Raw genomic sequence first — 26839 nt, forward strand, 5'->3', positions numbered from 1 at the left:
GGTTGTGTCATAAGATGCCACTAGATGGGGTCGTAGATATGAGACAGCGAATGCAACACAGGAAGAATCCCTGATCATTGCACCACTGACACGTTTCTTGCATGCTCCGCTCCACAAGCCAGGGGACAAGGTAGTCGTGAGCAGCACACACCATGTTGCAGGGGATGCGGGGCATGTATACAGCAGGGAGCCGGCTGGCAAGGGCAGGATCAGAAGTGCACAATCTTTACGCTCCTTTGCCAGCAACAAAAACTGCTCCACCATCCGTTCTGCTCCACTGTCTCGCATATAAGCCGAGGGGGTAACTTTTCAGCTCGGTTTTTGTGCTGAAAAATTCGGCTTATACACGAGTATATACAGTATTTTGTGTTTGTGGCTCTGTACGTACTGATAGTGTGTGTATAATTGTGCAGCATGTATGCATGCTTTCATGCATGTGGAAAGGGTGGGGTTTTTTTGGGGAGGGGGGGTTGTTTGCGAATTGGAAAAATTATTTAAAATAATAAACATTTTCTTTATTTCTTTCTCTTGAGGCTATACATAGTGTGACTGGTTTTCTGATCCGACCCATGGTATCTCTTGTCACTGGAGATCAGGAACAGAGAGTTCCTGATCTCCGTCAAGCAGCTGGTGCATTCTTGAAAACCAGGAGGTGCTCTTAGTTTTGCCTTTTAGGTAATTGCCAACAGCCAGGTTTAGCACAGGCTTATTAATGAAGATCTTCAGTTCTAATCCAGATCTGTGTACCTGATTTTAATGCTTTGGGACATCTCTTCAGTTCTGCATCTAATCTATGTTGTTTAATATTCCAGTTACTCCCTCTGTATCAGTACCGAGAGCGACCTTGGTCTCTGATAAGCGTCTGGGTCCACGGCTTCTCCTAATACCAGTAGGCACTGGCTCCTCCCCTGTTCGCCCTGTTCAGTGTGTGCAGACTACTAGTCCTGGACAGAAGATGGTCTTGCAGCCCATTAAGAATTCTAATGGAGTCAACCTTTTCCGGCACCCAAACGGGCAAATTATCCAGCTGGTGCCACTGCAACAGGTTCCAACGGGAAACGCTCAGTCAAGCCCGCAAGTTGTCCTCCGCAGTTCAGGTAAATGCCAAACAAGCATCCTTTAACCATTGCAATACTCTTGTGTTATTTTGCGTATTCTCCCATTATGTTAGGTAATTTGAGGTAGAATTTAGGGCAGATTAGTACTCCATAACTGGCTATATTCTCAATCCCTGCTTCATTGATAAAAGTGAAGTACATTTTAATCAAGACAGCAGGTTTCCTCTTCTTGCTGATTTCTCCATGATAGCAGTTTGAACCTGAGATTTGCCTCCTTAGGTTTCCTCTTTTTGCTAATATCTATGTTAGCGGTTCCCGAACTGCGGGCAGCGGAGGACGGCGGGGTGGGAGCGATCGGAGCAGGTGGGGCTGGAGGAAGCCCCAGGTATGTATTAAATCCTTTTTAATGTTTCAGCTCTGAGTCCCTTTAAGGAACTACAAGTCCCACAATGCATTTGCCTTTATGAATCATGACTGTGGCTGTCAGTCTCCCGCAATGCAGTTCACTGTTCTAGACCAATTGGTCCACCTCTAGAATATTTTGTTCTCCTGCAGTCTGTAGTCAGTGTAAGTCCTTGCTACCCCCTTCTGCCCCAGCCATAGAGCTTCATCCTTTGGCTTCCTAGCTTAACTACCAGATTCAGCTGCGATATTCCAGGCTATTTGATAGTTTGTCTGCGCTTGGGTTTTAAAACCTGAGAGAGAGAGTTACAATTTCTGTAAGGATTTTACTTATAGTCCACAGTGGCAGGAATTGTATTTACTTCTTGTTGCACTTATGAGTGTCACTAAAGACAGGATATAGAGAGAAATCGCCACAGTAGGACACATACAGCAATAAATGCAGTTTTTTATTGTTGTTTTTTTCTTTGGGCATATTTTATACACTCCTTGTTCCACTCATGATTGTCATCAAAGAAGGAAAGTGGAATGAAATCTTCCAGGCAGGGTAACACATAGCAACACCAAACTCTTCTTCATTCCATCGAACTGCAAAAATGTTTGGGTTTGGATGGGCTTTAATGGATGCCTTAGAGGTCACAAATTTTAAAAACTGGCCTCATGCCCAACGTTTCCCCCGTTCTCTTCTAAAGGTTTTGCAAAGTTACTTCCTGGTTGGCAAGGTCGGTGGCTAGTGCACAAGGCGCTGTCCCAGCTGAGCGCGCCCTTGGCCGGGAGCTCTCTACACATGCACACTACATCACCATCACAAAATGTGCAGAGTGCTTGTGGGCGCACAGTCAAGGATGAGTTCTGCCGAGACACCGCCTGCGCACTAGTCACCGACCTCATCAACCAGGAAGTAACTTTGTGTAACCTTTAGAAGAGCCCGGAGGGGGACGGAAGAGAGCTGTGGGCGCTTTCTGCACATGCCTGCTCCCCCCATTTTAAAAATTCGGGACCGCTAAGGTATCCTTTAAGGGATGGGCTTCAAAATAAACTGAACATCTAGCTGCTCATAAGTTTAACAGAACTTGTCTGTTCCTGTGCTGCAAGTCAAAGTATCGGCAGTGATGTCGCAGGGCCCTGGCTACTGCAATTTATGGCAGGAGATGTAGTTAATTATTGTGATTATATCATTGCGACATATGCATTGCGACATCACTGTGGGTACTTGCGGCACTGAGACAGATAAGATGGTGGTCCCAAATAGATGGGGAGGGGCCAATGGAGCAGATACCACCCCCCCCCCCCCCCCCAGACTTAACCCCCTCCCTACCCAGGTTTGATAGATTTGTAAACTTTGGTGCTAAGAGCCCTCTATATACAATTATTATATACAATTAATTGCATATGGGGGGGGGGGGGATTCCATCAGTGTTTTTGGAGTTGGATTTAAATATTTATGATGTATTTATTTTCTTTACCCCCAAGGTTCTGCAGTGAGCATCAAACTACCTCTCCAAACTAAGACTGATGCCACCTCTACTTCTGCTGCCACTGCATCGTCATCGGTTCCCCCTATACCCATCACACAGATACACTCGATTCCTAAGATCAGCCCAGTTAAGTCGGGGGTTACAGTAGTTCCTACTGTAGTTGGTCAAGCAAATACAATAAGAGTGGGAAGTACACTACTGAAAACTAGCAATGAGCTTTCTCCATCCAAATTTATTGCTTATACCACTGGTGGACATACAATTCTTACATCCTCAGGCATTCCACTCCAGTCAGGAGGGCTGCAAGTACTGAAGGTTGCACAAGCTAATACGCTGAGTCCCGGCTCACAAACAGCTCCTACCAAAACCAGGATTATATTGATGACCAAGAAACCTACAGTCTTGATAGACCCAAATAAATTACCAGAGATTCCATTATTGAAATCTGCAGCAATAGTTACGGCAAGCGAGAAAAATACAGAGGAGAACAACAAAACATCTGAAGACCTGCGCAGCTTGGATAATACCAGAAATTCTAACGGGACTGAGGGGCAACGTGAATCTAAACAATCTGTGTCCTCTTCAGAGCAAGACAGCGTTACTCAATCGGCAGATACAAGGGACGGTGAACAGAAGAGTGCCGAAAATGAGCCTAAAAGGTCAAATACTTCAGCTGAGAAATCAACATCTGACACCAGCTACAAGGATACGTTGGGGTCTCCACAAGGAGGCACTCAAAGTTCTCAATCTAAAGTTATTGGAAGCCCTTCTCCAACAGAGACTGAGAATCTTGGGGCTAAAAGAGACAAGAATGCTAGAAAGTCAGTTGTGGAAAGCGATGATGACTCTTCAGAAAAGGACGATGTAATACTTGTGGAGACGCTCCCAGCATGTACTAACTTAGTGCAGTCGGCAGCAGATTCACAGGGGAACAACCAATCCACAAGCAGGTCAGAGGACAAAGTAATGGAGCAGGACAATGCGGAAGCTTTGGCCACTGAATCTAAAAATAAGGAGCAAGATGGAAGCCTCATAACAGGTCAAGGATCTAGTCCTAAAGGAAGAGAAGCTGAGCTGAGCTCTAGTGAGGGAGAGGTAAGTGTTTACTTAAAAAGAAAAAGGCCCTTATTTACTTTCAGTAATGGTGAGCAATTATTCTAAATAGCCTTTCTCCATACAGAAACGCTCTCTGCCAATCGGACATGGTTTTCCTGCATGGCAGTTGCTAATGAGTTGTTGGCAAACATTGGGGGAGATGCACATGAAAAGTCTTAACCCACTAAACCCCCTGATTTTGGGGATCTTTTGGGGATCCAAACCTACCACCCTTTTTTCACCAGCTAAGAACCCCCAGCTTACTCCCAGATAAAGCTATGGCCCTCAATGTCCCAATTGGTGACCTAGAAATTCTCCTCGCTATTAAACTTAAAAACGGCAAGGCCCCAGACCCTGATTGCCTCTCAGCCCTTTATTATAAAAAATTTTAAAAAAATACTCACCCCTTATCTTAAACGTATCTTTAATTCAATTTTAGTTGGAAAAACCCCTCCCTCTGAACTTCCACAATCCATTATAACAGTTTTTTACCCAAGCCAAAGAGGGACCATCAAGACATAAAAAACTATAGACCTATCTCCTTACTTAATCTCGACTATAAATTATTAACATCCATACTTGTTTCGAGATTGAATAAAGTCATGGGTCCATGAATTCATAGGGACCAAGTGGGTTTCATCCCACTTCGACAAGCCCCCGATAATGTTAGAAAAGTGGTCAATCTAATACATGTGGTTAACTCCCGAAAACAGCCATTTGCCTTACTTTCCCGTGACATGGAAAAGGCTTTCGATACAATAGACTGGTCTTTTATGCTCATTGCCCTACAGAAAGCAGGCATAGGAGGAGCATTCTTACAAGCAATCCAATGCCTATATTCCAATCCCACAGCTTACTTAAAACTCCCTACAGATTCTCCCATTACTATTCCCACTCAACGTGGCACTCGGCAAGGATGCCCTCTATCCCCCGCATTTTTGCACTAACTATAGAACCCCTTGCCAGCAAACTTCGATCATCTCCTGATGTACAAGGAGTTAAAGTAGGTAAAGTAGAATATAAAACTAACCTATTTGCGGACGACTTATTACTTACATTTCCCCCTCCCCCAATACGTCAGTCCCCAATTCGCTTACTTTAGTCAAACAATTTGGTAATATTTCTGGCTTGTGCCTCAATATTAATAAGTCAAAAATCTTATTTGCTAACCTTTCAAAACATAGTGCGACGTCCCTGGCTTCCACGTTGGGCTTAACATTACAAACTAACTGTATAACTTACCTTGGAGTTAAGATATCTTCTGACCCTAGAAATCTCTTTGCCTTTAACTACAAACCAATGTTCGCTGAGCTGAAACGAGAACTCGATAAATGGAACTCCCCATCACTTTCCTGGACTGGACGCATACAGGCAATTAGAATGAACCTTATGCCCCGCCTTCTTTATCTGTTTCGAACTCTTCCAATACAGGTTACTAAATCTTCTCTTAAAGATCTTCAGTCTTCTATTTTTAAATTTATCAACAATAACAAAAAGAGCAGAATAAATTACAAAAAATAATGTTCCTAAACAGATCAAGAGGCGGTCTGGGCATCCCTGACCTATTTAGCTATTATAGAGCTGCTCTGATAACTCAGCTAGCCCAAATGCACTCCCAACACAATCACCCACTATGGGCTGATATTGAAAATGCACTACTATCTCCTGTTTCCCTCCCTGCCCTTCAGTGGTCGTTACACATATCACCAGCCAAATACGCCACTAAATCTCCCCTATCCGCTCACTTATTGCAGCTCTGTAACCATATCAAAATTTCCAGGAAATTGCAGTCTCTAATTCCTATTCAACTCCCATTTTTTGGTAATCCAAACTTTCCACCGGGTCTTGAACCAAGGTCTTTCGAATGGTGGATATCTCAGGATGTCACCACAATTGCCAAAACTCTGGTTAATGACAAAATTCCTACCTGGCCGCAATTTTGCTCAACTACCTCTTTCCCACCAGCTGAATACTTTAGGGCACGGCAACTCTACCATTTTTTAAATTTCTGGCAGCACTACAGGACAATTACTTGACTCAAATGGTAACTGAACCAACTAGGGGGAATGCGTTACTGGATCTGATCATTTCTAATAGACCAGATAATGTATCAAATGTGCAGGTTCAAGAACATTTGGGAAATAGTGATCACAACATGCTAACGTTTGATCTGATGACTGATAGGCCACGGGGCAGCGGGCCTAACTGTGAATTTTAGAAAAGCAAAGTTCAATCAAATTAGGCAGGCACTAAGTTTGGTGAACTAGGATAATGTACTACAAGGGGAAGACACTGAAGGGAAATGGCACGCTTTTAAACTTATACTCAATCAATATTGTAGTATGTATATCCCATATGGAAACAAAATATCTAGGAATAAAAAAAGGCCTCTATGGATGAATAGAAAGGTTAAAGATAAAATGAAGAGGAAAAAGAATGCCTATAAGGTCTTAAAACAGGAGGGGACTGAGGCTGCACTAAGCAATTATAAGGAGTGCAATAAAAATTGTAAAAAAGAAATTAGGCAGGCAAAGATTGAAGCTGAAAAACAAATCGCTAAGGATATCAAATCTAACCCAAAAAAGTTTTACAAGTACATTAACTCTAAAAAAAGAAAGGTTGACTGTATAGGACTCCTAAAGGATGAGGGTGGGAACTCAATGGTGGATGACCAAGGTAAGGCAGAGTTATTAAATGCTTTCTTTGCTTCTGTCTTCACAAAAGAAACAGCACTGGTGCAAACTACAGAGGCGGAAGTGTCTCAATCTTCTAACTGTAATATTAAATACTTAACGCAGGAAGAAGTGAAGGCAAGACTAAATAAATTAAAGGGAATTAAGTTCAGTTATAGATAAACCCCTTTATCTTATCTTTTGTGACTCTCTTGCAACTGGCAGAGTCCCAGTGGATTGGCGTACAGCCCACGTTTTCCCATTATTTAAGAAGGGCAAAAAATCAGATCCAGGAAATTATAGACCTGTAAGCTTAACATCAGTTGTATGCAAACTATTTGAGGGGATACTATACATGACTTCATAGTAGAAAATAATCTTATGTCTCAGCATCAACATGGGTTTACTAAAGACAGGTCCTGTTTGACTAACATGCTCAGCTTTTATGAGGTAGTGAATGCTATTATGGAAATTGGGAATGCTGTAGATGTGATATACTTGGACTTTGCAAAGGCCTTCGACCCTGTTCCCCACAAAAGTCTGGTGCAAAAGTTGAGGATGCAAGGACTGGGGAAGAGTCTGTGTGCATGGATAGGGAACTGGCTAACGGACAGAAAACAAAGAGTTGTGGTCAATGGATCTGTAATGATTGTGGAATACTCTCCGTGATCAGCGCACAGGGTGTGCGCTGACACTGCGGAAATCCTCCACAAGCGTGTAATTTGAGGGAACCCAGCAAAAGGTGCAATGCACCTGTAGAGGGAAATTCCTGTCGGCAGGTGGAGCTGTGGAGTGCAGAGGAACAGCTCCTCTGCCCTGCCACACACGCCAGACAGGAATTGCACGAAGGGAGGAAACGCAGGGTAAGATAGCCCCGAAAGAGGGAGAGATCAAAGCGACAGAGGGTATGTGTGTTCACCAAACTAGTCGCTACCCTTCGACGATGAACACACAACCAGGAAGACCAAGTGAGAAGGCAATCGCCGGAGATGGCGGTTGCTAACAGCGACACAAGACCGAATAAGCACAGATGAGGAATGTATGTATGTCCACCAATCTAGCCACCAACCTGCGACGGAGAACACAAAACAAAGGAAACTGAGTGAGAACGCAATCGCCTGAGAAACGATTGCGAATGATTGAGCAAAGGGACAGATTGTATGTGCACCAAACTAGTCGCCAACCCGCGACGGTGCACACACAACAGCAGATATGAAGTAGGAACGCAATCGCGCGAGAGGCGATTGCCAGAGGTGACACAAGGCTACAGCAAGGCAGAGCACGAGAGTAGCAAAGGCACAGCAAATATACAATGAGAAGATAAGGAAAATAACAAACGCTAACTAATTAAACGCGAACACCGCACTCATTCGCAACAGTGCACGCCTTTATGCGCGGTCTCCGCGTGTTAAGCACAACAGAGACAAGCACGCCTAACTAACCACCGACAGACAAACCTAAAACAGAGGACGCGAGCGCTTGCTTAACGGTTACCTCACCGAGCCTCCAGCAAGCGTTCGTAGCAGACAAGACAGATACACCAAAACAGGAATAAGTGAGAGATAGGATCCACAGCACTAGCGTAAGAGACTAGTGCAATCCAGGAAGACAGAACAGAAGGATCCACAGCACTAGCGCAAGGCGAGTGCGATCCAGGCAAGACAGATCAGATGAGATAGCTGGTAGCAACCGCTGCTCCAGCTATACTCCAAGAACAAAGATCAGAACGACTTCCTGTCGACCACCGCTGGGACAGGACAATCGTAACAGACAAACAGATATGCAATCCTAACTGCACTAGGGAACCTGCCTAGTGCAGTCCCAGGAATTACTCTGAGATAATCTTTAAACAATGAGCAAGGCTGACACTCCAGGAGTGTTTTCACAGGACTAACGCTTATGACCAGCCCAGGTCTGTGATATCACATGGTATATATAGAGCAAGCCTACAAAGGATGTGGCTAGGCAATCTGCATGACAAACGTATGCAAATTCCTCAGCAGCAAGCTGCAAAACTGACAAAAGGTCTCTCTTCCAGAGACCTGCAGAATGCAGACCTGAACAGTGGTCAAAAAGCTGCCTGCCTGCGCAGGCAGCCGAGCGGATCCTCACAGGATCGTACTCAAAATGGGAGACTGTTAGCAGTGGGGTCCCTCAGGGGTCTGTACTGGGTCCAGTGCTCTTCAATTTATTTATTAATGACCTAGTAGAGGCAGTAGTGAGCAATGTTGCTATTTTTGCAGACGATACAAAATTGTGCAGAATCATCAACTCTTAGGAAGATAGTGTCATATTGCAACAGGATCTGGATAGGATGGCTATATGGGCACATACATGGCAGATGAAATTCAATGTTGACAAATGTAAAGTCATGCATTTTGGACATACTAATGGTCTAGCACCATACAAAATAAATGGGATACAGTTGGGGACATCAAACTTGGAGAAGGACTTAGGAGTACTCATTGACAATAAGTTAAATAATCGTACTCAAAGCCAAGCAGCTGCAGCTAAAGCTAACAAAATTTTGGGATGCATTAAAAGGGAAATAAAAACTCGAGATGCTAGCATAATATTGCCCTTGTTTAAGTCTCTAGTAAGGCCACATCTGGAATATGGAATTCAGTTCTGGACACCACATTACAAAAAAGATATTGCAGTTTTAGAGCAGGTGCAGAGACGAGCAACAAAATTGATACGTGGGATGGAAGGTCTCACTTATCAAGAAAGGTTAGATAAACTGGGTTTATTTAGTCTAGAGAAAAGACGCCTTAGAGGGGATCTAATTAACATGTATAAATACATCAGAGGGCAATATAATAGCTTGGCGGATGAGCTTTTTGTCCCTAGGTCTTCCTCAAAGGACTAGAGGACATGATCTGCGCAATGAGGAAAAACGTTTTAGCCATTTATTTAGGAAAGGGTTCTTTACAGTAAGAGTGATTAGGATGTGGAATGCATTGCCACAGGAAGTCGTTATGGCAAACTCTATACCTGCATTTAAAGGGGTCTTAGATGCTTTCCTTGCATTGAAAGACATCGATGGCTACAATTACTAGGTAATGCCTAATGATGTTGATCCAGGGATTTTATCTGATTGCCATCTGGAGTCGGGAAGGAATTTTTCCCTTTAGGGGCTAATTGGACCATGCCTTGTAAGGGTTTTTTCGCCTTCCTCTGGATCAACAGGGATATGTGAGGGAGCAGGCTGGAGTTGTACTTTATACTGGTTGAACTCGATGGACGTATGTCTTTTTTCAACCAAAATAACTATGTAATTATGTAACTCCCAATCAAGGCCAATACCACGTTATATCGCACCCCGTATGAAGCCTGGTGCTCACTATGACCATTGGAGGGAGGACTAATCTCCTTCCTATACTCAATAATCTCCCAACCATTAGACCCTGCTAAATTAAAATCAGTGAGAGCTTGGGAAGACGATCTGGGCCAGACCTTACCTATGAAACGTTGGACCAAATGCTACATTACCTTAACCAAAGGAAGTAATTATTATTCTCACATTGAGACTAACTATAAAATACTGCATCGTACCTACCTCACTCCTCAAAAGCTCCACACCTTCTCTAAATCCAACTCACAGCTCTATTTCAGAGGATGTGGGCAGGTAGGGAACATGGCACATGTCTGGTGGTTCTGTCCAGTTGTAAAGAGATTCTGGGCTGAGGTTACCTCAGTTATTAGCACTGCGCTTGAGTTACCACTCTCTCCCGACCCATTCCTTCTATTACTGGGGGACAAACCGCAAAATGGAAGTACTCTCAGCATAGGTTGGCACAGCAAATTGCCAAAGCAGCAAGGTTACATATAGCTCGTCAATGGTTAACGCCCAGTCTTTCTATAGGTTTGACAGATCTCATTGTCAAGGATATATTAATATCTGAAAGACTACTGGCCATCATTAATGATACGACTTTGTCTTTCACTAAAACATGGCAACCGTGGCTCTCAGCCTCTAACTCAATAGCACAATAGGGTAAAGAGGCGCCCTGGTTGGATAAAAGCATCTAAAAACAGCTTAAAAACGAAAAGATTATGAGGTGGCTTACCTCAATATCCTTGTGTATAGCAAAAGATTTTTTATTTAGCACAGGCAATGTGTTTCGCGTTGCCTGTGCTAAATTACACGGTGAGCAATCTACCCTTGCTATTCCTCGTTCATAATGATTTTTATTTACTTTTTTTTCCAATCAACTCAATAATTTGATTGAAATTGATCAGATGTGGTCCACATTTTTATCTAGTTTTGTTTGATTTAACCTCCCTGGCAGTAACCCCGAGTCAGACTCAGTGTGGGAAAAAAAGAAGCCAGAATCTGTTTCGGATTAGCTGCCAGGAGCCCCGTGCAGAGTATAGCGTGCAGTGGGCGTTTTAATTCGCCTTTAAGGATGATCAATGAGATGCAAATTGTTCTGAAATTATGCAAATTTTTATGAAATGTATGCAGTTTGAAAATGGACCAATCAATTTAAACCCAGGTGATTGGTCCATTTTCAAGCTGCATACATTTGCATCAACCAGGGACAATTTGCATATCTGTGATCATCCCTACTCTCCTTTCCCGACATCCAGATGCTGGAAGCCACTTTCCTTCCTGTCCTCTGAGGTTCTGCATCCCTCTGGTGAGATCCGTCATGACGACAGCCCGCAATCTCATTACATGGTTATAGTGCCACCTGGAGGATGGAGGGAAAACTGCAGCGCTGGATCCCAGGGAGGTGAATCTGTGCAGGGGCTGCTGCAAGCTTTCTAACAGCAAGATTCTTTTCGGGTTTTACCGTCTAAAAATGGGCAAAAAAATTGCACCGCTTTTAGACCCTAAAATCCGGAAATGATCATACCGCAGGAAGGTTAATATTTATACCAAATCAAACATAAGTTTAATTACGGCAGTAATTTTTATAGTGGATGAAGACCTGTAATTATGACCATTTGCTACTCCTAGGTTGGTATGACTGTGTCAGTCTTCCCTCCTGGCAGTGAAGTTATTGCAATTCTTATGCATAGATTGAATTGGCAGAAATTAATTCACTGATGTATGTCTTTAAACCTCTAGAGTGAAGCTGATGGGTCGGTGGACATTGAAACAGTGGAAGAACTTTCTGAGAAGAGGAATCTTTCTCGCCTTAAGGCATCCATTTCTCCTTTGAGTTCAGATGTAGATGTGTAAGTGTATACGTGGGATTAATGCTATATTGTACATAGTTCAGATTTCTTAAAGTGAATGGGAACCGCATTTTAAAAAAAATTAAGCAAATACTTACCTAAGGAGAGGGAAGGCTCTGGGTCATATAGAGCCTTCTGCCTCCTCTCTCGGTGCTCTCTGTCCTGTGCGGTGCGGGCTTCCCTCCCCCCCCCCCCCCCCCCCCCCCCCGTTTCAATCCCCCACCGAAAAGGGTGTTTGGCAGTCTTCTTGAGCTGTGTCCTTTGGCCGGGTAAAGCAGTATTTGACTAATTTAGTCAAATACTGCTACCGGGCGAGCCAGCACCGGAACGACGGGACCAGGAGAGGAGCGGGAAGGCTCTATAGGACCCAGAGCCTTCCCTCTCCCTGGGTAAGTATCTGTCTTATTGTTTTAAATGCGGTTCCCATTCACTTTAACCAGTTCAGGACCATAGACCCCAACCACCTGCGCAGTGCGCCGCGGACCACGCGGCGATGACTGACATCGGCGGCTCGCGTAGGCGCAGTAAGGCCGGCCCTGCGGTCGGTCTCTGCACCATGCAGCGAGACCTGGAAAGCTAACACATTTTCAAAAGCATATGATGATATGTCAATATGAACTTAATTCTAAATAGCATTCTTTAGAAATTTTAAGGCAGTTCTGAAGGAAAAAAGGTCCAGCTATGTGCTAGCAAGACCTTCCTAATAAAGTGGGCAGCGAAATATATGAATTTTCCGGTCATTGCGGTTTTTTTTAGGGGGCACTTTGGGCACGCAGGCCTTTTTGTATAATAGAAGTTGTAAGGCATCTAGGGGGGGGGGGGGTCATAGATGCTTTTTTGAGTATCAACCTTTTTCTGACCTGCGGAGGCTGGTTTGGGGGCTGTAGTTGCCTCTTTTCAGTCCTTATGGTCCAGGGTGGGGTCAGCTCAGCAAGATTTCTGCTAACTGCCTGGGCCAGATGTATATGAACCGCAAAGTGTGGTTGTCTCTCACCCCTGCTTACTTCCAGTATATTGCACTTCTCGTTTTGATTTTGTAAAACTATTTTTCTCTTTTGCAGTAACTCTACAAGTAGTGATCAAGCAAGGCGCTCAAGGAAACACAGGAAAGGATTGAAGGTAAGGTTACAGAGATCGGTTAGTCCTTCCCATGTGATAGTAGGCTTGTGTATGAGACACTTTGCATCAGTGTGATCTACCAGAATCCATTGAGAAATTCAGTAGCTATTTACATTTTCACTAGTTTAATGTCCAACATTATAGCAGGCCTTTTTATGATTAGCTGTTCGCAAGTTTGGCATCAGAATCTGTGCATGTACAGAGTGGGAGCTGGGAAAGTCTTGTCTGTACATCCTTAATGCAGTCCTACCACATCTGGTAAGGCAAGTATGACACACCCCTTTCTGCTCACCAACTGTGCGGATGATTTGACAGAAGAAATGTTAGCAAAACGTTTGTTCACTCTTTCTTCATCACAGCGTTGAGGTATAAAGAGAAATAGTCTAGTATCTTGGTGCATGTGAAAAATTTTTTTCGCCTGACCTACTATATTACAACTAGTGTAATATAGAAGGTCGCCGTCAGGACGTGCCAGCATATTACACGCTGGCATGTCCTGGCGGTGTGTCACGTAATGCTCTGTGGCCATGGAGACCCGGCACAGGAAGCTGCGAGTAGGTGATTGTTAACCCCTGAATTTCTTAGGTTCGTGACTGCAGGGAGGGAAGGAATGTTAAGAATGCGACCTGGAATGCGCAAAGTTTGCCCAGCCCTGATCTATCCTCATTACAATATATAAAAAGCCGTGACTTTATGTATGTAAGTTATACAGGTGTATTTGAATGCAGTTTCCACTAACTTCATGAAACCAAGCCAATCAAGTCCAGTAGCTGCTGATCATTTAGCTGGCAGCTGGTTAATTAAAGAGACACTGAAGCGAGAATAAATCTCGCTTCAGTGCTTATATTCAGCAGGGGCATGTGTGCCCCTGCTAAAACACCGCTATCCCGCGGCTAAAAGGGGGTCTCTTACCTCACAAATCCCCTCCGTGCAGCGGGGGAATCTCTTCCTAATTGAGGCAGGGCTAATGGCCGCAGCCATGCCTCACGCGCATCTGTCAGCGCGTATCTCCGCCTCTCCCCCGCCCCTCACAGTCTTCCTTCGCTGAGGGGGGCGGGGGAGAGGCGGCGATGCGCCGCTGATAGACGGCGCTGAGAGGCAGGGCTGCAGCCGTTAGCCCTGCCTCAACAGCAGCAAAATCTACGACCAAGTTGGTCGTAGATTTTGCAGGGGGGGATTTGGGGGGTAATGGACCCCCGTTTAGCCGCGGGATAGTGGCGTTTTAGCAGGGGCACACATGCCCCTGCTGAATATAAGCACTGAAGCGAGATTTAGTCTCGCTTCAGTGTCTCTTTAAGCAGTTAATAGCTACTGAACTTGATTGGCTCATTGAAGTCAGAGTAAAATTTTCATGGGAAGTCTGCATTTAAAGAGAACCAGAGATGAAGCACCCTCTTGTATTTTACCTTATAAATCAGTGGGAACATGACAGTAAACACCTAATCTGCTCTTTGTTTCATTGTTCTCTGTGTAATCTGACTGTTATCACCTCTGATAAGAATCCCCGACTAAGAAGTCAGGCTGCTCCGTCTAGCTTTGCTACAGAAAGATTATAGCTAAGTCTGTCTTCTGTGGTGTTATTTCAAGCCCAAGCCTGCCCCCTTGTGGCTATGCTATAATGACTCAGCAATAATCATTCCCAGCAAAGCCAGATTTAATTGCTCAGTCTGGGATTCTTGTGACTGCTGATAACAGACACTTTTAGCAGTGAGGTTGAAACAGACAGCATGGTAAGTGTTTTCTCTAATGTTCTTACTGATATACATGGTAAAATACACAAGGGTGCTTCGTCTCTGGTTCCCTTTAAACTCCTTTCTAGAGATGAGTATTTCATTGCAACATGTGTTTGGGACAGAAAAGTGCAGCTCTGTAAATGTGTTTTCATTTTTGTAGGCGAATAAAGATGACCTCTATTCCACAGTAGATGTAGAATCAGTTTCCTATCGTCAGAACCACACCGCAAATGAACGCAAGCGGAGAAGCGAGATGAGGGATCACTTTGATAAACTGAAGGATGCTCTGGGTCTTCACAACCTTCCAAAGGTTTCAAAAAGCTACATTCTTAAAAAGGTGGCTTTGAATGTATTGAAGTGTTAGCTAGTAGTACAATTGATAGCCCGGACGTGCGATTTTATATGTTCCTTTTTCCCTTTCTCTCAGGCTATAGAGGAGATTGAAGGACTGACGGACACAGCAGATAGTCTCATAAAGCAAAAAACATTATTCTCTCAAAAACAGAGTCAGCTGATCAAAAAAGCAGCAAACCTATCAGGTTGGTAGATTGTGATAATAAGAAGTAACCGTGTGCATGGTCCATATCCTATTATCCTGCTTTAAAGCGGGATTGTCAACCACAAAATAAAATTCCATTTACCCACTGCTCTGTGTTTATTATGTACTCTACATGCAGTCTACATTGCAAGCATTCCAATATAATCATAAATATTTCTGCTGTAATGAATCTTATCTGTCAATTTGGCTCTATTCTTGTAATTGCGAACAGAGGGAAGCCTGTTATCTCCCTTACCACATGCCTGCTCCTCACTAATTGGCTGAGGGCAATTCAGTGTGAAAGGCTAAGAAGGAAAATACACCTCACCCCTCTGCAGCGGCTGCTGAAATATGATCTATGCTGTGCTCATATGTGTTTACAAAGCAAGCTAAATATGACCGCTTAGTTTCTAGCAGAAAAAAAAGAGTAAGGGCGGAAATTGCATCAGACTTGGCTTCAGTCAGAGGCAGTAAAGATGGAAAATGCCTGGGACAGGTTTTTCTTTATTTACTATATAACAGTCACTGAAATCAAAACCTGGACAGTACAATACGTATGTGATGTATGTAGAACATGTATTTATCTACTTATATATGCTTTTTTTCCCCCTGGGATAGTATGGTTGTCCCTGCTGCTTTAAATCTGTATCTACAAATTCTGCTTTTTAAAGAATACAGAGTTGGAAATAACGATAGTGTTTGTTTTTTTTTTTTTACTTACCTGGGTCCTCTTCCAGCCCCCGTAGTCTTCTGGTTCCCTTGCTGTACTCATCCTTGATCCACTGTGGGGCCTGGTAAATGCTTGACTCAGCTAAGTCTCGCACTACACAGAGGATGAAGGATGAGGGCCAGGAGGAACCACAAGACTACAGGGGCTGGAAGAAGCCCCAGGTAAGTAAAGGAACAATCTTTATTTTCAACTCTGGTATCCTTTAACCCTCCCCCCCCCCCCCCCCCTAGTGGTGATCCTGACTTGATCACGGGCTCCATTTTGTGTGCTAGGAGCGGTAAGCCCGTGCTCAGGTCGGGCAGGCTAAAAATAGCTCCTGTTTTGCAGGGTCCCGTGCGTGATCAGCTCTGCACAGCGGGACCCAGGCTTCTTTCCGCTGGGGTCCCCATTGCCGCTCTGATCTTCCGTGGACCCTGCAGCCAATCAGGATGGCGGGGCGGCGTGAAGTCATGAGGAAGGGAGAAATAAAAAAAAAAATTCTGATTGGCTAGAAAGTGGCATTGTATTGGATACAAGTGAGTTTGTATCCAATGCAATGTTGCCATTTGCTCGCTGGCTGCAACTGAGCTGTGCTGTGATCCTTGTGATCTGTGAGTTACTGATTGCTGATTTTCTGGATACCGGTTACCGATTTTTGCCTGGACTTTGACTATTCTCTCTGCCTTCTCCCTGCACTGATTTTTGCCTGGATTTTCATTTATTACATGTTGCTGATTTTTGCCTGGACTTTGACTGTTCTCTCTGGCTTCTGCCTGGATTTTGATTGATTACCTGTTGCTGATTTTTGCCTGGACTTGGACTACTCTTTGCCTGCTGCCTGTACCGACCTCTGCCTGGATTTGACAACTCTCTGCCTGCCGTTTGGACTGACCTCTGCCGTTTACTATGGTGTCATCCTCCAGAAGGTCTCTATAGAAGTGATTATTATGAGCACAGAAACAATAGAGAGCTATAACTGTTGTTGAGGGAGGGCACCAATGCGGTCGCAACCTCTGCAACTCCTATTGCTACGCCCCTGTGCCCCATCGACCTTTCTTAGGCTCCGCCACCGCCCCCTCTCATGTTTCCCTTTTTACTGGGCAGCCTGACCTGAAGGAGTGGGAGCACAACCCCCTGGCGTACCTGCAGCTCTTCTTCACAGAGCCGGTTATTGACAAGATTGTGGAGGAGACTAATAGGTATGCCACCCAACAAAACTGCCTGCTCCACGAGGGCTCTTTTCAAGGAGCAGGACCTGGGAGCCGGTCACCAGAGAGGACATCTCGTTGCTCTTGAGCCTGATCATTCTGCAGGGAGGGGTGGGGAAGCCCCTGCAGAAGTGGTATTGGAGCACAAACAAAATAATTGCAACCCCCTTCTTCGGCACTGTGATGTCAGAGTACAGTTTTTTGCTCATTATGAAATTCCTCCACTTTGCCAACAATGAGACTTTTGTGGAGTCCACCCAACCTGTTCCAAAACCTAAAAAGATCTGGGAGGTCTATGAAATGGTGGTGGACAACTTCGGGACGACTTATGTTCCAGAGAGGGACATAAGCGTGGACGAGAGCCTGATGGCCTATAAGGGGAGGCTGAGCTGGCTCCAATACATCGCTTTCAAGCGATGTATTGGAGCCCGCTTTGGGATCAGGTTGTACATGCTGTGTGAGTCAGGTACCCGGTACATTTGGAACACTGTGTTGTACACCGCAAAGGGAACCAAGTTCAACCTCCTGTTCAGCGACTATGGAGTGGCGACATCTTCAGTACTGTCCCTTGTTGAACCGTTACTGGACAAAAGGCTACTGTGTCACCACTGACCATTTTTATAGCTCCCCTGAGCTCTTTGAGATCCTTATCAAGCATAGATGTCTCTCCACTCCACAGTGCACGACACCTCCACTGTCCCCACAAGAACGAGAGGAGGAAAAGACATTGTCAAAGCGCAGGTCATGTTCGATTATTATTGTACGATGGGTAGATTGGACAGCGGACCAGGCGATGGGGTTTCTAACCCGCCGTCAGAAAACAACAAAAGTAGTATTACAAAAAAATATTTCGGCATCTCCTGGAGCAAAGTCTCTGGAATGCATTTCTCCTATTCAAGTAGCGTAGTGACAGACCACTTACTCATGCAGACCTTGTATGGAAGATGAGCGAGTGCATCTGCTTGAAGTACCAGGCTGCAGCAGATGCCAGAGTGGGGCGCCGTGCCTCCTACCTTGTGAACCCGGAGCAACTCGCTGGCTGGCACTTCCCAGGATTCAAATCCCCTAAACCCCCCCCCCCCAAAAAAAAAAACACCATGCAGGACATGTATTGTTTGCTGCTCTAAAACTGATGACAAGGAAAAAAGTCAGAAAGGAGTCACACATCTACTGCCCTGACTGTAATGTTGGACTCTGGGCAGTTCCCTGCTTTAAAATCTATCATACCCGGAAGGTAGGGGCCTGCAGTGGGTCGGGTACCCGCGGGTAACCTGAAATGCGGGTCGGGTTCGGGTACCCGAATTGATTTAAGGTGCGGGTAGAGTAGCGGTGTGCGGGTAGTGAAAACAAACAAGTTAATTCTGACTGTGTCTTTTGCTTACTTTACTTTAAATGTTACTTTAAAATGTGCACTTTAGAAGAAAATGTAAAAAAGCGGGTAGCGGGCCTGCAGGTCACTGGTCGGGTGCGGGTAGCGGTTGTGCAGGTCGGGTTGCGGGTATCAAATTCACCAGAAAGCGGGTCGGGTGCGGGTAGTGGGTCGTGAGTTTGTCGAGTTAAGACTTAAGAATGGGAGGCCTAAAATTCCTGGCAAAAAAAATGTACCGCTTTTGACTCCTAATTCCAGACAGAAATGCACCGCCGTGAGGTTAATCATGTGACGACGTGGACAAACCTCTCTAATGCTCAAATGTTTTGCATTCCTACAGGAAAACCAAAAGAAGTGATCGTAAAGAAATTGGAGTACATGTATGCAAAGCAAAATGCTTTACAAGCTGGAAAGAACAAGAAAGACTGGGAGACTGATACGGCCCCGAAATCTTCTGTGGACAAACCGCCTCCCCCTAAGCCAGCCGTGAAGCAGGAGGACAAAGCAAATGAATCCTCCAGTAATAAATCCAAGCCATTCATACTATCAAAAAAGCCCATGTTGCCGGCAGCTGGAGGTAAGTTTTTTTTTTTTTTTTTTTTTTTTTTTTTTTTGGGGGGGGGGGTTGTTTTGGTTTTTATTTTAACCAAAATCCTATGCAGCAGGGGTAGAAATAAGTATAGATCTATTGGCTCTAGAAAAGTGAAGCTTATGGTTTGCAGTGGAAAATCATAGCTGGCTACAAATTTAAAAATGTATTATTAAATTGGAAAAAGACATCTGTAGAGCTTTTGTTTTAGAAGTCGCAACTGCAGTGCTGAAATGCTTTTGTAAAAAAATAACTGAGAATCCCTCATGAGGAGGGATTTGTCAGACTTTCACTTCCTACTGTATGTGACAGCAACATCGGAAAATATAGTGTATTTTACTCTGAAAGAAAAGTGTGTGTGTGTGTGTGTGTGTGTATTTTTACATTTTCTTGGAATAGTTGGATTTTTATAAATGCCCTATTTGCACTTTAAGCTAATGTGGAACCTTAAAAAAAAAAAAAAAAAAAAAAGAATAAAAGCAGATACTTGCCTAATGAGAGAGAAGGTTCTGGGTCCTATAGAGCCTTCCGGAGAACCCCTTTAATCACTTAAGCTCCACGGGCTTAAACCCCCCTAAGGACCAGGCCACTTTTCACAAAATGGGCCACGGCAGCTTTAAGGCCTTGTTGCAGGGCCGTACAACTCAGGACACAAGTGATTCCCCCTCACCACCACCCCCCCCCCCCTCCCTTTTCTGCCCATCAACAGAGCCAGGATGGGTGTTTTTTTTTTTTTTTGACAATATTTATTTAATTATTTTTAATAAGAAATATTATCTTTTTTTTCCATTTATTTTCCGTACTCCCTCCCCCCCCGCCAGCCAATCACTGTGATCGGCTGTCATAGGCTTCAGCCTATGACAGTGGATCACCCCCCAGCCTACCAGGGGGATAGCCGTGTCACACGGCTGTGCTTACTACAGCGCTGCCTTAGATCGCAGCGCTGTATGGAGTAAAAAGACAGTGTTTCACCGTCTAACAGTCTCCTAACGACGATCGCCACTGGGAGGCTGATGACGGAGCGGAACTCCGTCATTCAAGTGGAGATACGCGCAATCTCCTGCGAAACGCGCCCCCAGTACTGCACGCCAATCTGCGTTAGGCGGTCCTAGGGCTGGTGCCATGTTCACGTGGGCGTGACGCGGTCGCCGAGAAGTTAAGCGCTGGCTCTCCCGTTTGAAACCCCCGCTGCAGGAGTCTGCGGAAATCATTGGGAACCCAAGTGCTCCTGATGACGGGCCGCTACGTACTGCGCCAGCTCATGCATGCGCAGTATTGAGCCACCCGTCTTCAGGAGTACTCGAGCTTCCGAAGCCTCCTTCGGCAGCAGAGAGACCAATTGGTTGAATACTGCTACCGGGGGAGCCAGCGCTGAGATCATGAGAGGAGCTGGAAGGCTCTATTGGATCATGAGCCTTCCCTCTCCTTAGGTAAGTATCTGGTTAATTTTTTATTTTTTTTATTTTAGGTTCCCACTTACTTTTAAGAGGAGCGGTCAGTCATACTATTTCAGAGAACAAACACACACATGAGTAGATAAATACTTGCTCTAACATATGTATTGCACGGTCCACATTTTTTATTTTGGTGATTTTTCTACAGTAAAAAAGAAAAAAAATCTTTTTAGCATTTCCCATTATAACTGGCTATTTTGAAGCCAATACTGATGTAATTTCCTCCCTTACTCTCCTCCACCTGATTTGCCTGCCCTTCACTATAGAAAGTGCATTCTCAGCATGAGAAATTTTGGCCAATCAGAGAGGAACAGTGAGGTGTGGGAGGGGAAAACAGGAGGGAAAAAGGCTTCAGCCAATCAGGCTGCATTAGTTAAAGGGATACTGTAGGGGGGGTCAGGGGAAAATGAGTTGAACTTACCCGGGGCTTCTAATGGTCCCCCGCAGACATCCTGTGTTGGCGCAGCCACTCCCCAATGCTCCGGCCCCGCCTCCGGTTCACTTCTGGAATTTCTGACTTTAAAAGTCAGAAAACCACTGCGCCTGCGTTGCCGTGCCCTCGCTCCCGCTGATGTCACCAGGAGTGTACTGCGCAGACACAGATCATACTGGGCCTGCGCTGTGCGCTCTTGATGACATCAGCGGGATCGGGGACACTGCAACGCAGGCGCAGTGGTTTTCTGACTTTAAAATCAGAAATTCCAGAAGTGAACCGCAGGCGGGGCCGGAGCATCGGTGAGCGGCTGCGCGGGCACAGGATGTCTGCGGGGGACCATTAGAAGCCCCGTGTAAGTTCAGCTCATTTTCCCCCGACCCCCCCCTACAGTATCCCTTTAAGTCTGAGGGGAAAGTAAAGAAGCAAAAGACAACCCAGCATGCCCTGCAACTTCCTTTTTGTGTACCAAATTTTGTGTGTACCAAATAAGAGTCAGGTAACCTGGGGAATGATCATTTATTAACCAGAAAAGTAATAGTGATTTTAACTTTTGGATTGCCTGGTTAGCATCCTTATTACTTGTTTACCAGATAAAAATAAACAATTGATTTTATGCCCAACCGTTACACTTTAAGACAACTGTAGTGAGAAGGATATGGAGGCTGCCATATATTTTTTTTTTTCTTTTTAAGCAGTACCAGTTGCCTGGCAGCCCAGCCAATATATTGATCATTGTAGTGTGATAAGTAACGTTAATGGTGTCATTGGCGAATGAATGGGAGGAGCGCGATATGTAAAAAATTGCTGTGGCCTTTTTTTGTTTGTTTGTTTGTTGAAGGGGAAATAAACTGTGGTAGGGAAGTGCTTAATGCTGCAAGCATTGGCAGGTGGCAACGACAATAACTCACTCGCCCCAAGTCAGTTGGACTCTTTTATACTGCCTGTGTTGTGTTTTATGCATGCGATTTTGCAAAACGCAATCAAACCATTTTGACATTGAAACCATGGGTTCTTCTTTAAATGAACTCGTTGCAACTACAGTGTAGAGAAACCGAGAGCCCAATATAGTGTAGTATGTTAAGCATAAATGAAGTAAAGGTTATCGTGAGAAAATTATACTCACAAACATGGGTTACCACACAGGCAACCACTGTATAGGCAGGTGAGGAGATTAGACCTGTCCTCACTCAGGGATAAGAAGTCGCTCTCTGTAGATGCGAAAGGGGGTAGATCACCCCTCCACCAGGGGTGGACACGGTATAGCAGTAGGAGAACAGAGGCGCCAGCAGGATAAAAGTGGATAAAAACTTTAAAATTTGCTGGGAGGAAGTGGTGGACTTACCTCCATAAAGCAGACACGAAAGACTGTCTGAATAGTAGTCACATTTATTAATTAGTACCCCAAAACAGTGCAACGCGTTTCGCAGGCCCAGCCCGCTTCATCAGGCAATAAAAGTGGGGACAAGACAGAATTTCAGCAATAGCAGGTGTAGCGCCTGAGGCGCTACACCTGCTATTGCTGAAATTCTGTCTTGTCCCCACTTTTATTGCCTGATGAAGCGGGCTGGGCCTGCGAAACGCGTTGCACTGTTTTGGGGTACTAATTAATAAATGTGACTACTATTCAGACAGTCTTTCGTGTCTGCTTTATGGAGGTAAGTCCACCACTTCCTCCCAGCAAATTTTAAAGTTTTTATCCTGCTGGCGCCTCTGTTCTCCTACTGCTATATCGTTGCAACTACACTACAATTTTTTTTTTCACTATCGAAAACCTATCACCTACGATTTCTGCTACCCAAACGAAATTTCAAAACGCGAACCCTGAAAAATTGCTCTGCAGAATCGCAAACCCAATTCCATTGTGTTCCAGTTTAGCAGTGTTAAAGAGCCCTAAGGGCCCATTTCCATTACATGCGGGTCTCCTAAAACCAATGCACCGCAATGGAACAGTTTCCATTTTGTGCAGGTTGTGCGGAGCGATCCGAGAATCTGCAGCATGCTGCAGATTCTCGCACATCCACCCGCTCTCCCCCCATACACTGCTGCATCTCCCGATGAGGAAGTGACACGACGAGGTAGCCGCATTCGCATCTCTTCAGGAATGGAAAAGGGCCCTTACAGATGTTTAAAGAGGAACTCCAGCCTAAACAAACATACTGTCATTAAAGTGACTCTGTAACAAAAATTACAACGTTTTTTCTACCATCCTACAAGTTCCTAAACCTATTCTAATCTGTTCTGGCTCACTGCAGCTCTTTCTACTATAACCATCTCTGTAATAAATCAATGTATCTTTCCCCTGTCAGACTTGTCGGCCTGTGTCTGGAAGGCTGCCAAGTTCTTCAGTGTTGAACTGTTCCTCTATGCACACTCCAGTGTGTGTTTTATTTACATAAGCCAGCAGCTTCTCTGCTATCTTATCAGTGATAGAAGAGAGCTGGATAAAAATCCTCCTCTGGAGGCTGTGAAAGGAGCTGGTCTGTCACATACTGAGGAATTAACGACATAGGCAGAGCTGTCTGCAGGAAGCCTGTAATGTTCAGTGCATGAGAGAAGCTGGGGGCAGAAGGTAAACACACACAAGTGATCTCTTGAGATTCAGAAGTAAGGCTGTATACAGCCTGCTTGTGTATGGATGTATTTTCTATGTGTGGACATACTGTACATCAACCTCCTTCCTGTTTTGGTGGCCATTTTGTTTGTTTATAAACAAACTTTTTAAAACTGTTTTTGACTACTTTTAATGCGGCGGGGAGCGGTGAAATTGTGACAGAGGGTAATAGGAGATGTCCCCTAACACACTGGTATGTTTACTTTTGTGCGATTTTAACAATACAGATTCTCTTTAAGTTACATTAGTTATGTTAATTAAAATAGATAGGTAATATAATCTCTTACCCACCCTGTTTTAAAAGAACAGGCAAATGTTTGATTTCATGATGGCAGCCATCTTTTTGGTTGAAAGGAGGTGACAGGGAGCATGAGACACAGTTCCAACTGTACTGTGTCCTGATCACCCCTCCCAGTTGCTAGGCAATGTGAACAACAACATAGGAAATCCCATCATGCTCTGCACAGCATCAGGGAAAAAAAGCCTGGGCTTTTTTTTCTTTGATGGGTGAAGCTTAGGTAAAAATGCAGCTAAAAATAATGCTTTGGTAAGAAAAACAAAGTTCTGATGCTGTGAAACTGTTAAAGAAACACCAAGCCTTTTCAGTTCTGCTTAATAGATTTTTAGTCCGGAGGTTCACTTTAAACCGGCCATTGTGTTATTTGCAGGCAAAGCTGCACAGCCAACTGTCATAACTGGCACCAGTACACAGAGGGCATCCGCAGAACAAGCAGTTACTCTGAAGGAGGCCGGATTAGGAGGACAGGTCTCTGGAACTACATGCGCACTTTTGCAGACGGATTTGAGCAGCGCACAGATGCAGTCAGGTAATTTGTGGATATAGTTATAAGGTCTCGGAGAGCTGCCTGCAAAGTCAACCTGTATTAAATATAATGCAGTGGCCAGTAAGCAGAAAGGTGTGTTTTTTCTGCCTTCCTGCTACATTGTAGTGCTTGTTTTGTGAAGCGAGTACACATGCAGTGTCTGGTATAGGAGCAGGACCGTAGCTACACCTCTGCCCTCCTACTGGATGATATACCAACGTCTGTATTAGTGTAGAGGCTGGCATGCAATTAGAGGGAAGGTTTGTGAAGCCACCATCCCACATCTGACTAAGGGCCCGTTTCCACTAGCGCGGAAACCGCCGCGGTTCCGCAAAGTTTCCCCGCACATGAATCGCACGGGGAAACTGCCATAGAGGAGAATGGCGCCGCCGGCCGAATCGCTTGCCCTAGCGATTCGGCCGGAACCCCCCGCAGAATTCGCTGCGGAGGCTGCGAATCCCTTAGCCGTGCATGGCACGGCTCATGGGATTCGCCTGCGATCCCGCCCACCCGCTCAGTGCCGATGCGCGTCTCGCAGGCGGACGCCGCACTAGTGGAAACGAGCCCTAAAAGAGGCTGGATTGAAGCCTGGTGGGTGATCAGGACCTAACCGGGCATTGACAGTCCTTCTCTCCACCTAGATGACTCGTAAGTCTGCTCATGTTTTCATGTAGACCCCTGGTTATTTAAAGTGGACCCAAATTAAAAATACAAGATTTCAGAAATAAAATCTATTTTCTAAATTATAATTGCAGCCTTTTTTCAGCTGCATGATGACAAATATAAAATATTTTACATTTATTGGAGGAACCCCCTCCCTTCCTTTCAAATTGCCGGGACAGGATCCAGCAAACTGGTGGAGTAGATGTTGTCCAGCAAAGGAGGAATTGCTAATGACTGCCTCCTGTATAACCCTAGTTATGAAAAGAGAAGGGTGAAAAGCATGCACTAAAATGCTCATAGGCTTGAAGGAGTGTTTATCTTTGTATGTGTCAGAGTGGTGCAACTAAATATTTTGAATTAAAAACAATGTTTGGTTTAGGTCCGCTTTAAAGAATCGTATGCCAGGAACGCATCAACCTTTGCCCCCACCAGTTACACTGCACTGCACTAGACTACACAAGACAATCATCTAATACCTACTGCCCTTCCATATAAGCTACACTTAAGGTAGCCATACACTGGTCGATTTGCCATCAGATTGGACCAACAGATAGATCCCTCTCTGATCGAATCTGATCAGAGAGGGATCGTATGGCTGCCTTTACTGCAAACAGATTGTGAATCGATTTCAACCTGAAATCGTTCACAATTTGTGGTGGTGGTTCCGCCGCTCCCCCCCCCCCCCCCCCCCCCCCACATACATTACCAGCTCCGGTCGCCGCTGTCTTCTTCTCCGCTCTGGTCTGGTCCCTCTGGGTCCGGACGGCTTCACTTCTTCCTGTCTGGGGGAAGTTTAAACAGTAGAGCGCCCTTAACTGTTTAAACTTCCTGCCGGGGCAGGAAGAAGTGAAGCCTGCCGGACCCGGAGACCACAGAGAAGAACACAGAGGAGGCCTGGGGAGTCGCGCTGGCGGAGCAGGTAATGTATTGCAGCTGTATTGCGTCGGTCGTTGGGCACTCGACTGCCGCTAGCGACGCTCTACCTGCCCGCGGGCGATCGACGGTAATTTCACACACGGAGCGATCGATGGGACCGATCTATTTCGGGACGAAATAGATCGAAATTTAGTGTTAACGATTTGACAACAGATTCGATCCCAGTGATTAAATCTGCTGTCGATCGGCGGGGAATCGGCCTGGTGTATGGCCAGCTTTACACTTCGGCTCTCACCTGACTCTGTAACCGCAACTGCTCCCCCCCTTCGCTCTCGTCCTGCTTCTCCATGCATTGATCTTCTCTTGCATCTACCTGTATTGCGGTGCGCCTGCTGCTATACAGCTCCAGTTCTTCTTCCTAGCTGATTCTGTACTCCCACATTAGTGGTTCCTTCATACTGCATGGTCCCATGTGGGACTCTGGCACACTTATGATGCTGAAGTCACGAAGTATACGAAAATCCACTAAGGCAGAAGTAGTACGGAGCCGACCAGGAAGAAGGACCAGAGCTGTGTATAGCAGCAGGAGGCCGTAGTGTACCACAATATTGGAAGATGCAGGAGGAGAAGAGGAAGGCGTGGAGAAGCAGGACCCCGGAGTGAGGAGGAGAGGACGCGTTAAGTGCTTCCCCGGATTTTTAGAATATAAGATGTGCCCACTTTACCACTCCCCCAACCCCCTCCCGTTTTTGTGGAAGAAAAGGTGCATCCTCTATTCAGAAAAATACAGTGTTTTTCTAGTCCACCTAATCACATAT

The 26839-nt window shown here is 45.1% G+C and overlaps 1 protein-coding gene across 2 annotated transcripts in view; it reads left to right on the forward strand.

The window, feature by feature from the left end:
* Positions 1 to 26839, forward strand: part of MGA (MAX dimerization protein MGA) — a 124322-nt gene that overhangs the window by 92928 nt on the left and 4555 nt on the right. For both annotated transcript variants that reach the window (XM_068254300.1, XM_068254299.1), the window contains exons 16-23: positions 813 to 1097; positions 2934 to 4033; positions 11783 to 11892; positions 12954 to 13011; positions 14905 to 15081; positions 15172 to 15283; positions 18909 to 19145; positions 24327 to 24485. In XM_068254300.1, coding sequence (XP_068110401.1) covers positions 813 to 1097; positions 2934 to 4033; positions 11783 to 11892; positions 12954 to 13011; positions 14905 to 15081; positions 15172 to 15283; positions 18909 to 19145; positions 24327 to 24485 — 2238 coding nt within the window. The remainder of the gene's footprint in view (positions 1 to 812; positions 1098 to 2933; positions 4034 to 11782; positions 11893 to 12953; positions 13012 to 14904; positions 15082 to 15171; positions 15284 to 18908; positions 19146 to 24326; positions 24486 to 26839) is intronic.

The sequence above is a fragment of the Hyperolius riggenbachi genome, chromosome 9, assembly GCF_040937935.1.
Source record: "Hyperolius riggenbachi isolate aHypRig1 chromosome 9, aHypRig1.pri, whole genome shotgun sequence".
In the NCBI taxonomy this organism is placed as follows: domain Eukaryota; kingdom Metazoa; phylum Chordata; class Amphibia; order Anura; family Hyperoliidae; genus Hyperolius; species Hyperolius riggenbachi.